We start from the raw sequence: 15,506 nt of genomic DNA on the forward strand, positions 1-15,506 counted from the left end.
GGGGTCCATCAGCAAAAAATTCTTCAACTTGACACCAAAAGCATGATCCATAAAAGGAAAAATTGATAAATTGGACCTGTCAAAATTAAAAACTTTTGCTCTGGAAGGACCTTATTAAGAGGATGAAAAACAAGCTACAGACAGGGAGAAAATATCTTCAGACCACATATCCAACAAAGGACTAGTATCTTGAATATATAAAGAAGTCATAAAATTCAGGCACCTGGGTGGCTCAGTTGGTTAAGCGACTGCCTTCGGCTCAGGTCATCCTGGAGTCCCGGGGTCGAGTCCCACATCGGGCTCCCTGCTCGGCAGGGAGTCTGCTTCTCCCTCTGACCCTCCTCCCTCTCATGCTCTCTGTCTCTCATTCTCGCTCTCAAATAAATAAATAAAATCTTAAAAAAAAAAAAAGAAAAAGAAAGTCATAAAATTCAACAGTAAAAAAAATCAATTAGGGGGCTCCTGGGTGGCACAGTCAGTTGGGCGTCAGACTCTTGGTTTCGACTCAAGTAGTGGTCTCAGGGTTGTGGAATTGAGCCTCACATCAGGCTCCATGCTCAGCTCAGGGTCTACTTCAGATTCTCTCTCCCTCTCCTTCTGCCCCTCCCACTCGTGCTCTCTCGCTCCCTCTCTCAAGTAAATAAATAAATATTTTTTTTTAAATCAATTAGAAGGGACAAAAGACATGAGCAGCCATTTGACTAAATAGGATATATGGATGACAGAGAAGCACATGAAAAGATGTTCAGTGTTTTTAGCTATTAGGGAGATATAAACTAAAACCACCATGAGATGCCACTATACACCTATCAGAATGGAGGAAGTTAAAAATAGAACAACAAATGCTGGCAAGGTTGCAGAGAAACTGGATTGCTCATACATTGCTGGTAGGAATATAAACTAGCACAAACACTCTGGGGAACAGGTTAAGAGTTTATTAAACTGAACATGCAACTACTATGATGCAGTAATTGTACTTTGGGGCATTTAGCCCAGAGAGGAAAACTTATGTTCACACAAAAACCTTGCAATGAACATTTATAGCTGCTTTATTCATAATAGCAAAAAACTGGAAACACACCACATATCCTCAAATGGATAAATGGTTGAACAGGTACATCCATACCATGAAATACACTACTCAGCAGAAAAAAAGGAGGGAGGTGAGAGTAGGGGGAATGAACTATTGATGCGAGCAACAACTTGGATCAATATCCAGAGAATTATGTTGAGTCAGAAAAGTCAATCTCAGAAAGTTGCATACTGTATAATTCCATTTATATTATATAACATTCTTGAAATACAGTGTTAAAGAAATGGAGACTAGATTAGTGTGTTTGCTAGGGGTCAGAGACAGGGGAGAGTGACCAAGGGAGGAGGGTGTGACTATAGAAGGGCACCAGGGATCTGGACGGTATCAATGTCAGAAGCCTGTCTATGATATTATAACTTTACAGAATGTTACCATTGGAAGAAACAAAGGGCACACATTCTCTATGTTTTACAATTATGTGTGAAGCTACAATTACTTCAAAATTAAAAGTTTAGCTCTTTTCCTTTGGGGTGCCACCGAAGATCCTGGTGTCACCATGGGCCACCATGCAACCCAGTGTTACTGGTATTGTAAGAGCATGCCGTATCCAAAGTCTCACTTCTGCAGAGGTGTCCCTGCATCTTTGACCAGAGGCAGAAGAAGGCAAAAATGGATGAGTACCTACTATGTGGCTACATAGTATCAGATGAATATGAGCAGCTCTCCTCTGAAGCCCTGGAGGCTACTCATATTTGTGCCAACAGGTACATGGTGAAAAGCTGTAGCAAAGATGGTTTCACATCCGGGTGTGGCTCTACCCCTTCCACGTATCAGTAAGACTGTCAACTGTATCAACTGTCCTGTGCTGGGGTTGACGGGCTCCAGGCAGATAGGCAGAGCTCCTTTGGAAAGGCCCAAGGCACAGTGGCCAGGGTCCACATTGGCCAAATCATCATGTCCATCCTTACCAAATTGCAGAGCAAGGAGCATGTGATTAAGGCCGCACAAAGGGCCAAGTTCAAGTTCCCTGGCCATCAAAAGATCCACATTTCCAAGAAGTAGGGCTTTAAAGTTTAATGCGGACGAATTTGAAGACATGATGGCTGAAAAGCAGCTCATCCCAGACTGCTGTGGGTCAGATACATCCCTGATAGTGGCCCCTTGGACAAATGGCAGGCTCTGCACTCAGGAGAACCGGCAGTGCCCCCCGCCTTATTCATGCCCACCAATAAATCCTACTTCCTGTGTTTAAAAAAAAAAAAAAAGTTTAATTTTAAAAAAAGGCCTAATGATACCTGCACTTCCTGTACCAGTCATCGTTAAGTGTGAAGGGAGGTACAACCTGGGCCAGGCTGTGAGTGCCTTGGGTGCACATGGAAACAGTGAGCCCTAACTAGCCTTATGTTTATTTTGACTTATGTATTCAGTATTTCTACTCCACCTTATTCAAAAAGTATTTACAGTCATTTTTATGTATTGTTATCCTTAATAATAAGGTTCATATACCTATTTACCAAATACCTTGTGAGGGTTTTCTTAGTGTTGATCACACCATCCATGCTAGGAATGAAAAAGGAAAAGTAAGAAGTGTGACAGACGGAGCCCAGCCCCAGCACCTCCGGTTCCTGTGTGCATAGTATCAGTCATGCACTGGGTCTGGAGCTGGAGCTACTAATTCCGTTCAGGCTTCAAGAGACTGGTAGAGGTTCTGTGCTTGGTTAGCTGATGGGTGAACTTGGTTTTCAGTGAGACACTTTTTTTTTCACATTTTGCTATCCATTTGGAATGCATCTTACAATGTTGATTCTTAGTGTAACTGGCAGTGTTTTTCTTTTTAAGAAAAAGTTATTTTTCTTTCTAATACATAAAATAATGGTGCTGCTTACACTTAGTGGCTCCTTAGGCTCAGTGAGATATAGTAATCCTGTCTAAAAACAGACTTTCCAGTTTTCATCTAGATATTTTACCAATCCTAATTTTAATAATTTTATTAAACAGTTTAGGGGAGAGGCTTTTTTTTTTTCTTTAGAGGAACTCCTCTAACAGTTGGAGGGTTTCATGGTAAATTCTGTGATATTCCATGGTAGTGTAGTACTTACATACACCCAAATATTGAAACCTCATTTCCCCTCTTTTTTCTTCTTTGTTTTTCAAGTGTCAATATACAGCATCTGGTTTTACGACAAGAATGACTGTCACCGCATAGCCAAACTCATGGCCGAGTAAGTATTTATATCACGACATAGATTCAATTAGTGATATATGAGAGATGAAAAAATGACTTTCCCCCTTACTTCTCTTTGTTACTGAGTCTACTAACTCATTTATTTCTCACCTGATTTCCTGCTTATTGTCAAAAATTTGTAAGAGGCAGAAAAGCTTAAAGAACTCTAGAATCGTCTGTAATCCTACTATTCCCATTGTTAGTGTTTTAGTCTGTTTCCTTCTAGTCTTTTAATTTGTACATTAGGTTGGGGTGATATGCTTAGGGCTGTCAAACTGCCTAACTCCAGAGGACACCATCGACACCCAGGGCACAGCCTTCCCACCACCTGCAGGGGCTTTACTAAGGGGCTTTTACTTCAGGCTCCCTCCAGGTTTCTGCTCTGACGAGTGATGCCGCGTTCAGCAGCTGATAGAGAACTCCTGCACACTCTTCCCTGAAGTGAACTTCGTTTTGATACCGATTCTAGGTTTGGTAGTCCCCAGTTCACCACTGGATTGTGTTCCAGTAAATGTTTTGTATGTCAGAATCTTAGAATTGGGAGAGTAATTTCATTGAATTAATGTTCTGAAGGGGGGGTTCACTGTGCTTTCTTAGGTTAGCCTACGGGAGCCACCTGGCTTACCTGTGCTGCTGGTCCAGATTCTAGGAGCCCAGGACACTGTGGTGCTGAGGGGGCCTGCGGTGCCACACAGCTCTGGGCAGAGCGTTACGGCGGGCAGTGTGTTCTGGCTCGCCTGTGTTTCCCTTGCACAGTTTTTGCCTGAATCTTCTCAGAGATGTGGAGCCCCCTCTGTCAAATCAAAATTCTCTTTGCTCTCCTGCAAGGTTCTTACCTGCATCTTTGGAAGAAAACAGTCTTCATTTTTTAAGAAACAGGCCAATTTTACACTAATTTCTGTAAATGTGTAAGTAAATAATTAACCCCCAAACCTCAGTTCAAGTATATTTGCATTTTAAAAGAAGCACACATGGCTAAGGCGACGTTGTAATCCAGGACCGCTCACATGTCCTGATGCGATGTTCGTCAGCCTCCTGCTTTATTTGCTTTGGCTGTGAGCTCACAGGGGAGGCCATGTTTATTACTGTGGGCACACACCCCTGCAGACAGTGTTCCAAATGAATTTGGATCACTCAGGCTTGAAGAACCACACTTTTCTTTTTACAACACCTTTTCTCTGGAAATTAATTAATTAAAACCGCTTTTTTACAAAGCCATTTGCTTATTTGATGACTACTTTTTTGTAGTTTTTTTTTTTTTTAAGATTTTATTTATTTATTTGAGAGAGAGCATGAGAGGGGGGAGGGTCAGAGGGAGAAGCACACTCCCTGCTGAGCAGGGAGCCCAATGCGGGAGTTGATCCTGGGACTCCAGGATCATGACCTGAGCCGAAGGCAGTCGCTTAACCAACTGAGCCACCCAGGTGCCCCTACTTTTTTGTAGTTTTGAAAGTTACAGCAAAGGCACTTTACTTCTAATTACTTAGAAGACACAGATTTGCTAATTCTTGGTTATCCTGAAATCCAGAATATTTCCCTTAAATATCCAAACTTTGGAATATCTTAAATATCCAAACTTTCTCCTGCAGATTGAGAGCTTTTGGGCCCCAAGTGAGAAATCTGTCTCTCTTAGCTTTAATAGCTACTTACAGGAAACCATTTTGAGCTTTTTTCTAAACTATCAGGGCCAGCGGTACCCCTCATATAAGACTTCAGATGGTAAATGAGGCAGAATACTGAAGGCCTATCTGAAAATATTGTATGGAACCCAAAAATAGGGTGAGGAAGTAGAAACAGAAAGCAGAAGGGAAGAGAAGAGCCTTCAGGTTCTTTCATGAGAAATGCCCAAAAGAAGCACATTTGCTTACACTTTCAGCTGGTTTTACTAGAAGCAGAGGAGGTATTGAAAGTGATTAGAGAGTGCCCTCATGAAACTGTTGATAATGAGTTTTAAGTGTCTGGACTATTTATGGCCGAAGAGAATACCTTATATGTTAACATTAACTTTGTGATAAATGGTGTTCTGGTCACCAAAGATAAAAAAAGACTACTTTATCTTTCCTTGCTCTGACTTTGCCTGTGTACAGCCTCTATTTGCCCCATATTTCAGAATATCATCTCTGCTAACCAGAAATACAGGTAAAATTCTTTCTGGCATATTGTGTGTCTCAATAACTGTGCCTGTCAGTGCCCATCCTGTTAAATCACTGTTTCAACAGCTGCAATATAATAAAAATTCTCCAAGTAAAGAAATTGACTTATTCCAAAAGATGTTTATAAAAACTGAGAAGCTATGTGGGAGAGCAAGCAAATTTCTAGACCTGTACATATCCGAATTTGGAAATCCTCTTTGGTCAGTGGCGAAGTTGAAAATCCACTAAACTTGGGAAATGCTGACTCTCCTAAAGAGAAAATCCACTCTGCCAGAAACTTTTCTTAACAATAAACACTTGTTTAAATGGTTGCCTATATAGACTATGAAATTTGGAGAACTCATGGAAGTGAGCTTTATTCCTGATTTTACAGATAGGCTTGGGGCATATTTGAGAGGAGGGCGAGAGGCAAGGGCGTTCCTCACAGAGTTTGGATTGGAAGAGGCCTTACAGAGTCCAAGCATCATTCCTGTCCCTTCCATGCCATCTGGACAGCTTCTACTTACAGCCGTGGTGAGCGTTGTAAGGTGGCCTGTTCCACTGGTGAGCAGTGGTGACTACTAGAAATGTGCTTCTCTTTGGGGGCGCCTGGCTGGCGCAGTCAGTAGAGCATGCAGCTCTCGATCTCAGGGTCAGGAGTTCAGGCCCCTTTCGGGCGTAAAGCTTACTTTAAAAAAAAAAGAAAACCAAACAAAAGAAAGAAAGAAAAGAAATGCTCTTCTTTTAAATCAAAATTTCAGATCCAGTGTGGGTCAGGGGAGAGCGGAATACCAGCCTGGGCAAGCCAGGCAGCATGGCAGGAGGTAGGAGAAATAGGCTGCGTGACCATAGTCCTCAGTAAAGGTGGATTCAGGCTGGTGCAGCCTATAACTGAGTGTAAATACAAGTCACTTGAAATAGCATTCTTTTTTTCTCCTGATTATTAAAGGAGCACCTGTTAATTATGGAAAATGAAGAAAAGTACAAAAAAGGAAAGTGAAATTGCTTGTGACCCAGCAAATATGTCTCTCCAGTCTTTTTTTCCAGTACAATCTTTCTTTCCCAGTATGGATATAAGAGAAACAATATTGATTCTAATTGGTCTCATGCTCATATCACATATCAGTCTTCTTTCACTCTACTGTAAAGTCTATGATTGTACATTAGTTTTAGAAATAATCATCCCAGGGGCGCCTGGGTGGCTCAGTCGGTTAAGCGTCCGACTCTTGGTTTCAGCTCAGGTCATGATCTCAGGCTCCTGGGATCAAGCCCTGTGTTGGGCTCCACGCTCAGCAGGGAGTCTGCCTGAGATTCTCTCTCTCCCTCTGCCCCTCCCCCTGCTCACTTTCTCTCTAGAATAAATCTTTAAAAAAAAAAAAAAAAAAAAACTAGATGCAGTTAAGCATCTGCCTTCAGCTCACATCATGATCCCAGGGTCATAGGATTGAACCCCGCATCAGGCTCCTGCTCAGCAGGGAGCCTGCTTCTCCCCCTTCCTTCTGTAGCTCCCCCTGCTTATGCTCTCTTGCTCTCTCTCTGTCAAATAAATAAAATCTTAAAAAAAAAACAAATTCATCAATCAATTATCCTATTCAGAGCTGTAAGAATCTAGATAGAGAAATGACAATATTATCTTAAAGCAGGATTTTCCAAACAAATCCCGCCTCAGGAGAAGATTCTATATGGTCAAATAAATTTGGGAAAATTTATAAGCCCACCCTTCTTGGAGAATCAAATACATTTTAGCATGTTAAAAACTCAGAATGATTCTGCTATTTAAAATTTTAAAAAGGTCTGTTTAATATTGTTTAATCCAGTGTTTTCAAATACAAGAACCATCCCACACACGTTAATGGGAGCTCCTAGGCAGGCTGTCTTAAAGCAGTGAACAAGACACTGAGCAGCCTATTCTTGTCCTACTCCTTTTATTAAAAAAAAAAAAAAACCTTTTGCTACTGAATTATTTTATTGCCTATCCTTTTCACTGTCCAGAAAGTTCTTAGTTCATACAATTATCAAGCTGGGTCTGTGCCCCTAATAACCTATGGTAGATAAGCCTATTCATTACAGTTGGGATTAAAACCTATATGAATCTTAAAAAGAAAAAAGACCTCAACCCTATCAGTGGCATTCTTAACCCTCAACTTTTCTTGCTTTAGGTCTTTTCAAGTGCAGAATTAGCCTAAGCACCAACCAGAATAAAGAGCCTTGCCACAATCACCCTGACCTCAGCCACCCACTCAGTGATTTCTAAGGAGAGAATAAGGGAAACCTTTGAAGATTCCCTGAGACCTCTCTTCTCAAGAAGGTTCTCTCCACACACACACCCCCCACCCACCACTAGTCCGGTGTTGGTACAAACTGCACAGTGGGTTGCTCAGCTGTGCAGCCTGCCTTTGTCTTGCTGGCCACATCCATTTGAAAATGTACTTTACCTGGTAGTTTGACTGAGTCTGAGATACTTCAAAAAAGAGAAAGAAATAATTTAGTCATTTTAATTTATCTGCTCCCACCAACTCTAGAAAAGAATTCTGCACTTCTGTTCTAACAGTGAGACACCATCAGTTGGCATCGCTGTGCATGAGCTGGTGAAGTGGTTAGTCATGTATTCCCGGGATGAGGTAACCGAGGCCCCGTGTTTATATTGGGAGGCCAGTGTATCCTATGACATTCTTCCCGTATCCGCAAAAGACGAGCACCAGGAGGGTTCATACGTCAGGTTATGTCGAAAGAAGTCTTTCTGAAACCTGGTTCTCTTCCACTAGTGTTGTAGAAGAGGAGACACGGCGGTCCCAGCAAGCAGCTCGGGACAAGCAGAGTCCTAGCCAGGCCAACGGCTGCAGTGACCACAGGCCCATTGACATCCTGGAGATGCTAAGCAGAGCCAAGGATGAATATGAGAGGGTGAGATGCTGACTGGGAGCACCGAGAGGGGAGGAGGAGGCCTGCAGGGGACTCATGTGCTGGGGAAGTTACCTCAAGGCCAGTAGAGATAATTAGTCCAAAAAGAAAGTGTGTCTTACTGTTTTTAGCCTAAAAGACGGGGAAAGAAATTTGCTTATCTCAGAGTCCTTGACTTGGCATGAAAATTTAGAATGCTCTTTTTCTATTCCTGTAAAATTACTATGGGAGAAAATGGTTTCAGGGTGCAGAAGTTAGCCTGCAGCAGGTAGTTCCGAAAAAGCTTCTTGCCTGTTCACCCCTGCAGTCTCTGCTAGGGCTTAGGAATTTATGTAGTCTGATCATTTGCACCCGCTAATACTAAAGGGTATATTTATGGTCTGTAATTGGTGGTAGGTTCACAGCCTTTAATTTGGATTTTACCCACATGTGAAGCTTTTCTAGAATTCTTTTTTTTTTTTTTCTCTTTTGTGTGTTAGTTTAAAAGTTAAATGATAATATTTTCTCCCCAAGGTTGAATAAAATGGAAGTTGTAGGGCATTTGTTAATTTATTTAATACACACTTATGAACTGTCCACTGTGTGTCAAGCAGTGGACATTTCCTCGGTGATTGTCAAACCGTGTGGCTGTGAAACTGTCCTGGCTTTTCACTTGACATGGGCACTTCAGAGCCCTGCACTTCTAGGAGCAAGACCAAAGGTTCCCACCGCTGCACCTTGTTTTAGTGGCATTGTAATTGTCACCTTACTCTTTACTCATGTCTGATTAAGTACTTTCTTTTATTTTCTGTGTGATGTTCACCTCACCAAAAATTTAAGGAACAAGGTATGAAAAGCACTCCCTGATGTGTTTCCCAAACAGTTCTGCTCTGTCACTAGCCTGTACATGGTTAGCAAGTGATCCGTAAGGAAAAGTTCCAGTTGGTCAAGTGAGTTAAGGAAACATTGTTTACGTGGCTCCTCCTCCCCCATCCTCTTAGGGCTTTGCAATGCTCAAGACTCTGAGAGGCCCTGTAATTCCCAAGTTGATTTAACCACAGGACCGTTTTTCACATATTCCCCTTTAGCATCTCAAGAATCTAGAGTTTAGGAAACAAACTTTGGAAACAGTGCTCTGGAAGGTAGTTTCCTCTAACAAAGGAAGTCATATTTAGACACCAAAGGAAGTCCCACCCAGGGTAGAGAAGTATACATTAGAGTCCATGAGAAGTTTCAAATTATACCAAATTCCTCAGTGTCTCATAGAGAATTAGGAGGAATTTCTGGATCTGTGAAAATTAATATAGGAGAAGCAGTCATCTCTATAGTAGATTCATTGATTTTTAGGAAACTGGATGAGAATAAATTTTAATAATCATTTACTTTAAGAATCATTTTTTGTACTTTTAGGTCACCTTATATCCCCCCAGGCCCCCTCATATCCTTAATGAGATCTGGATTACCTATAGATGCCTTGTTCAGTTTTTATAGAGGCCTTTCTGTGTTCTGACAACAGGTAACTAATAAACCCAGGGCTCTGCCACATATGCCTAGTGATGACTAGATCGTGGTGGTGCCACACGGGACAGAAAGTATAGGGGCTGTAACCAGAGCTGGCGTTCTAGGAGGTGGCCCGCTTATTCCTCAGGCTAAGTAGCGAGTGGCTGCAAAACAAAAGCAGGAACTGAAGCTTAGTTTTTGTACACAAAGCTATAACGGAGCGTTAGGTCAAACAGGCAGTCTGAAAATCTGACCTGATTTCTAGTTAATGCATTGTGAAAGTAAGAATATGGAGAGCACAGCAAATAACTGTTGTAAAGAAAATGTTCCCAGTGGTGTGGAATAAATAAAATGATGTCTAGAACTAAAATATTTGGGAACTTAATAAAATCTTTGGTACTTACTTTATAATGTGTTCTTTCTAAAGTTTTTGAAAACTGTGTAAATAGGCGGAGCTTCCTGAAAGAACAGTTTTGTTTCTTGTCTGCACTTGCCTGTCATCTAACCAAATGGAGTTGGTATTAGCAGTGACCCATGAATTCATATCTCAGTGTTTGCGTGGGTGCTCTCAGCTGCCGCATGGTTCCAGATGGCTCCTTTGTTTATCTTTAGGTAGAGACTTAGATTGACAGAGTCAAGGGCAGGGGTACAAACCACACCTCAGCAATGGGATGTACTCCCAACCCTAAATCTCCCCCGTCCACTGTGTGTCTTATAATGAATGAAATTCCAGACTTTGGGGTGCAGGATTTATAATAGAGACTACTTGGAAATAAGAACTGCCTATATAAACATTTTCTCCCTGAGTCCTATAGTTTGTTTTAACCAGCGTACCTTTTTTAATGTAAAGAAAGATAGCTAAACCCACAGTCCTTTACAGTTGCTCCTTGCTGAGTTACTTCTAGTCACAGGATATAATCCTGGATTTTTGTAGGGGTTATTTGTATTTTATATTTAAAGATTAGAGTAGAAGAAAAAGACATAATCCCACCACCTAGAAATGATCACTGTTAATACTTCATTATGTATCCTTCCAAAAATATGTATAAATATGTCCTGTGTGTGGTACATTTCTCTACATTAGTTTTATTAACTAGTCTTAAAAGTCGCTTTTATTAACTCTTTTGTAACCAGTTTTTTCCCAAAGAGCAGTATCTTTATGACAGTGGCTGTTCATCTCATAGGGAGTCCCTGTGAGATTTCTTTTGGTAGAATGAAAAGTCTTTGAAAAAGAGAACAGTGATATTAATAGCTGCATATTTTTCCTTCCGTGCCTTACATAAACAATACGCTGTTTTTTTCTGATTCTCTTAAGAATTCAGAAATATATCCTGTAGCTAAGTTTTCATGTTCAGTATTTTCTCTTAAGATAAATTACTTGAAATAGAATTGGTAGATCAAAGGATTTTGATATTTTTAAGGTTTTTACCAAATATTGTAAAATTACCCTCTGGGAAGTTTGTGATTGTTCACTTCCCCCAATCCATACAAATAAATACTAGAGTGTCATCAAAAAACAAACTCAGAGGAAACCTTCCAAGAACGGCCCTACACATGTATTAAAAAATGTCTGAAGTTCTAGAGACCTTTTAAAGCATAACCCATCTTGTAGCTCATGTTAAGTATAGGAGACTCAACTACCCCCAAAACCACATGGGCCACGGGAGTGCATGCAGTGCGTCAGGGTGGACCCGATGTGGACAGAGCCTGGCCCTGCATTAGAGGGTCACTTGCAGCTCAGCTCCAGCCGTTGTTGCCAAGGTATCCAGCTTCTTTCTGAAAATAACAAGCTGGGATTTTTATGTGCAAATGTTCAATTTTTAAAATGTTTCTGAACATTTTATACCTTCTGTTCTAGGAACTTGTGAACAGTGTTTTGAGCTTTTCTCTAATACAGTTTAATTCCAGGCACTCTCCATAATGTTAATATAGATTGATGGTGGTGTTGCATAGAGAGGTGGAAAATAAGATATTTCATAAGCAGGTAAAATAGTTGAAGGGGGTTAAGAGGTACAGACTGCCAGTTAGAAAACGAGTGAGTCACAGGGATGAACAGTACTGCACAGGGAATATAGTCAGTAATGTTGTAGTGAATGTCTGCTGGCCACACTTACCCTCATAGGCACCATGTGATGTGGAGAATTGTCTAATGCTTCAGTAGTTTTCAGATGTTTTCAAAAGATATTTCATAGACTTCCCAGGCTCTTTCACCTCTATGTAAATGGGTAACACTGAGTAAAAGGTGTTCTGAAATAAGGATTAAGTCATTTGAATAGAAAAAAATGCCTCTTTGCCATTCTTTTAACATTGGAGTGCCTAACGCTGTGCTAAAAAAAAAAAAAAACTCTAAAAAAAGATCACTAGATGGACGTGGAATTATAAATTTTAGAAATCTAAAGTTATATTTGGGCTATCTGATCCAGCATCTAGTGAGCATTATCCATGTCAAAACAGACACCACAAACAGTTCAGAACACTCAGGAGACCAGATTTAAAAAAAAAAAAAAAAAAAGCCCCAACTTCAGTCCAGGGACGTGTTAATTTTGATAGCATAGTACATATGATGTTTTGCTAACCAAATAATAGTCAGCAAACTTTTCACATGATATGCTTTTCCTTTTAATTTCAGAATCAGATGGGCGACTCCAATATCTCCAGCCCTGGGTTACAGCCAAGTACTCAGCTCTCCAATCTGGGAAGCACTGAGACTCTAGAAGAGATGCCATCGGGGTCACAAGATAAGGTCTGTACAGCTAAAGCTCTAGCTTTGTCCAGGGTAACAAAACACAGAGTAGTATTTTGTAAAGATATTAATGCAGTACGAATATGATTTGTTATTTATCTGTCAAGGTGCATACAGGCAGCAACATGCTAACATCCACTCTTGCCATTTGCCCTGTCTTTCCATCTAGATTTTGCAGGAGCCTCCACTTTGGTTTTAGAGCTTTTGCCCTTGCCACCCCCTTACCTCTTCTTCACCCAGCAGCCAGAGTAATCCTGATTCAACATAAGTTAGGTCATGGCGTTCCTCTGCTTAAAATGTTCAGTGGTGCCCCCTCTCACTCGAATCAAAGCCAAGGAGGCCATCCAGTGGTCCACCAGCCCTGACCTGCTCTGGCTCCCTGCCCCCTGCCTCATCTTTTCTCTCCCTGCCTTGCTCACTTGGCCCCAGCCTTGTTGGCTCTTCTGCCTTTCCACAAATGTGCCGGACTCACCCCTGCCTCGGGACAGGCCTTTGCACTTGCTGTTCCCTTTGTGTGGAATACTTTCCTCCCAGATAGGGTTTTCTCTATTACTTCTTTCAAGTTTCGAGCGTCCTCCATACAGGTGAGGCCTTGTCTGGTCACCCTGTTTTAAGTAACAATCCTTCCTTACCCCTGTCCTGCTCTGTCTTATTTTCTCCCTACGGCTTTACCAGCCAACATGGTTTATGATTTTTTTTACTAGGCGCACTGTGTCTCCTCCCCACCTAAGTGTAAGCTCCATAGGGACAGGCAGTTTTATCTGCCTTGTTCATTGCCGTATTCTCAGCACCTAGCATCTGTAAATATTTGTTGACTGAATTAGATTTCTTTGTAGCCGATGGCTTAATAAATGAACAGATACCAAGTATAAAACCCATAGTTTTTTAACTAATCTTTTTACTTTGAAATAATTATAGATAAACATGCAATTATAAAAAAATAATACAGAAAGATCCCACATACCCTTTGCCCATTTCCCCACTGATGACAACTTGCAAAATAAAGTACAATATCACAACCAGGATATTGAGAAAATCTACCCATGTGGTTCACATTTCCTCAGTTGTATTCACATTCATTTCTGTGTGTATGTGCAGGTATGTATTTCTGTGCGATTTTATGTCCTGTATAGCTCTGTGTATCCACCCCCACGGTCAAGATAACAAACACATCAACACAAGGGTTCTTCCTGTTGCCTTTGTATTGTCACACCGACTCCCCTATCACACCTTCCTGTCTTTCTCCTCCTCCCATCCCTAACCCTGGCAGCCACTAATCTGTCCCCCATTCTATAATGTCATTTCAAGAAAGTTACATAAATGGAATTATATAATATATAACCTTTTGGGAGTGTCTTTCTTCACTCAGCATGATTCCTGGAGATGTCATTGAAATTATTGGGTTTATCAGTAGTGTGTTCTCTTTGTTCTCTTTTATTCTGCCACCCAATCAAGTAGGAGTACCAAGATTTGTTTAACCATTTCTAACCATTTGCCTGTTGACAGAACATCTGGGTTGTTTTCAGTTTTTAGCTATTACAAGTAAAGCTTCTGTGAACATTTGTAGGTTTTTGTACACAGATTTCCATTTCTCTGGGATAAATGCTAAGTCATGCAAATGTTGGGTCACTTGGTAATTCCATATTTTAGTTTATTAAGAAACTGCCATAGAGTTTTCCAAAGAGGCTATAGCATTAACATTCCCATCAGCAATGTATCCATAATGTTTTTAAGTATTTAGGTGATAGCCAGATTTTGTATACTGCTTTCCAATGCTCCATTTTTACCGTATTTGCATTTAGAGGCCTGAAGGTCAAGCATATATTAAGAGTGGTGCTATGTAAAATGTAATTTTTACAAAATAAATGTTGAGGGAGAGAAGGAACAGCATCCCTGTGTTCCTTCTTGTCTGGTGTATCAGCCCCAAGTGTTCAGTGGGCCAATCACATCCCCTTTCTGATTCATGAGTCACTTCCCCTTTCCTTTCTGAATCCTGGGGTTAAGGATTCTTATACTGCCTAACTCCCGGGGTGATTGTGAGAACCAAATGAAGGAACAGACCCAAGACCCAGAGAACCTGTGGGACACCTGGGCTCAGGTGGTTAAGTGTCTGACTTTGGCTCAGGTCATTTATTTTTTTTTTTTTTTTAAGATTTTATTTATTTATTTGACAGAGAGAGACACAGCGAGAGAGGGAACACAAGCAGGGGTAGTGGGAGAGGGAGAAGCAGGCTCCCCGCCGAGCAGGGAGCCCGATGCGGGGCTCGATCCCAGGACCTCAGGACCACGACCTGAGCCCAAGGCAGACGCCGAACGACTGAGCCACCCAGGCGCCCCCAGAGAACCATTTAGAACACAGACCTTGGGATAGAAGAGGTTTCCTGTTACAAACCCATATTGCAATCAAAACCAGGCTCAGGGCATCAGTGCCTGCTTTCTGAAAAGACCAATAAGAAAGTCCCCAGCACCGTACCCAGTATTCCGAGTCTGGCCTCCCTCAGCACCGCCGCAGAGCAGCCTCACCTTCGAGAGCACGACAGGTGGCAGGCCGTGCGCTGCTTGGCTAAATGGGTACTGGAGTAGGTTGGGCAATGCCTGTTGCCACGGCCAGGGGAAAGGAAGAAAGGCAGGGAGGAAATGATAATTGGGCAGATTTCCAGGCAATTGAAAACAGGCAAAATGCTCTTACGCTTTGTTTCTTAAGTTCCGTGACACCTGGTGTTAGCATCATTTTTATTGTACAGAAAATAGCTCTTCACATGATAACACAGATTATATAAGCGTGAGATGAAGGTAGCATCAATATCATTATTGTATGTGTGTGAAAACGGAGACCCAGGGTAATTTTGTAAAAATCTAGCTGCTTTAGGATGGGAGCATTTTCTTACTGGGGTGTAATTAACACTGTAACTTTCTGTAGATGTAACTTTTAAACGTTGTAACTACCACCCAGATCAAGAGATACAAAATTTCCACCATCTTAAATTCAATAAA

The 15,506-nt window shown here is 41.4% G+C and overlaps 1 protein-coding gene and 1 pseudogene across 2 annotated transcripts in view; both read left to right on the forward strand.

The window, feature by feature from the left end:
- Nucleotides 1-15,506, forward strand: part of DCP1A (decapping mRNA 1A) — a 55,800-nt gene that overhangs the window by 25,765 nt on the left and 14,529 nt on the right. Inside the window, exons 4-6 of the mRNA XM_034998353.1 lie at nucleotides 3,189-3,255; nucleotides 8,155-8,293; nucleotides 12,399-12,512. Coding sequence (XP_034854244.1) covers nucleotides 3,189-3,255; nucleotides 8,155-8,293; nucleotides 12,399-12,512 — 320 coding nt within the window. The remainder of the gene's footprint in view (nucleotides 1-3,188; nucleotides 3,256-8,154; nucleotides 8,294-12,398; nucleotides 12,513-15,506) is intronic.
- Nucleotides 650-3,180, forward strand: LOC118005941 (annotated as a pseudogene). The gene has a single exon (XR_004677907.1). The product of XR_004677907.1 is annotated as a 60S ribosomal protein L10-like (transcript).

This window comes from Mirounga leonina, unplaced genomic scaffold (genome assembly GCF_011800145.1).
Source record: "Mirounga leonina isolate KUSES-001 unplaced genomic scaffold, KU_Mleo_1.0 Mir_94, whole genome shotgun sequence".
Taxonomy (NCBI): Eukaryota; Metazoa; Chordata; class Mammalia; order Carnivora; family Phocidae; genus Mirounga; species Mirounga leonina.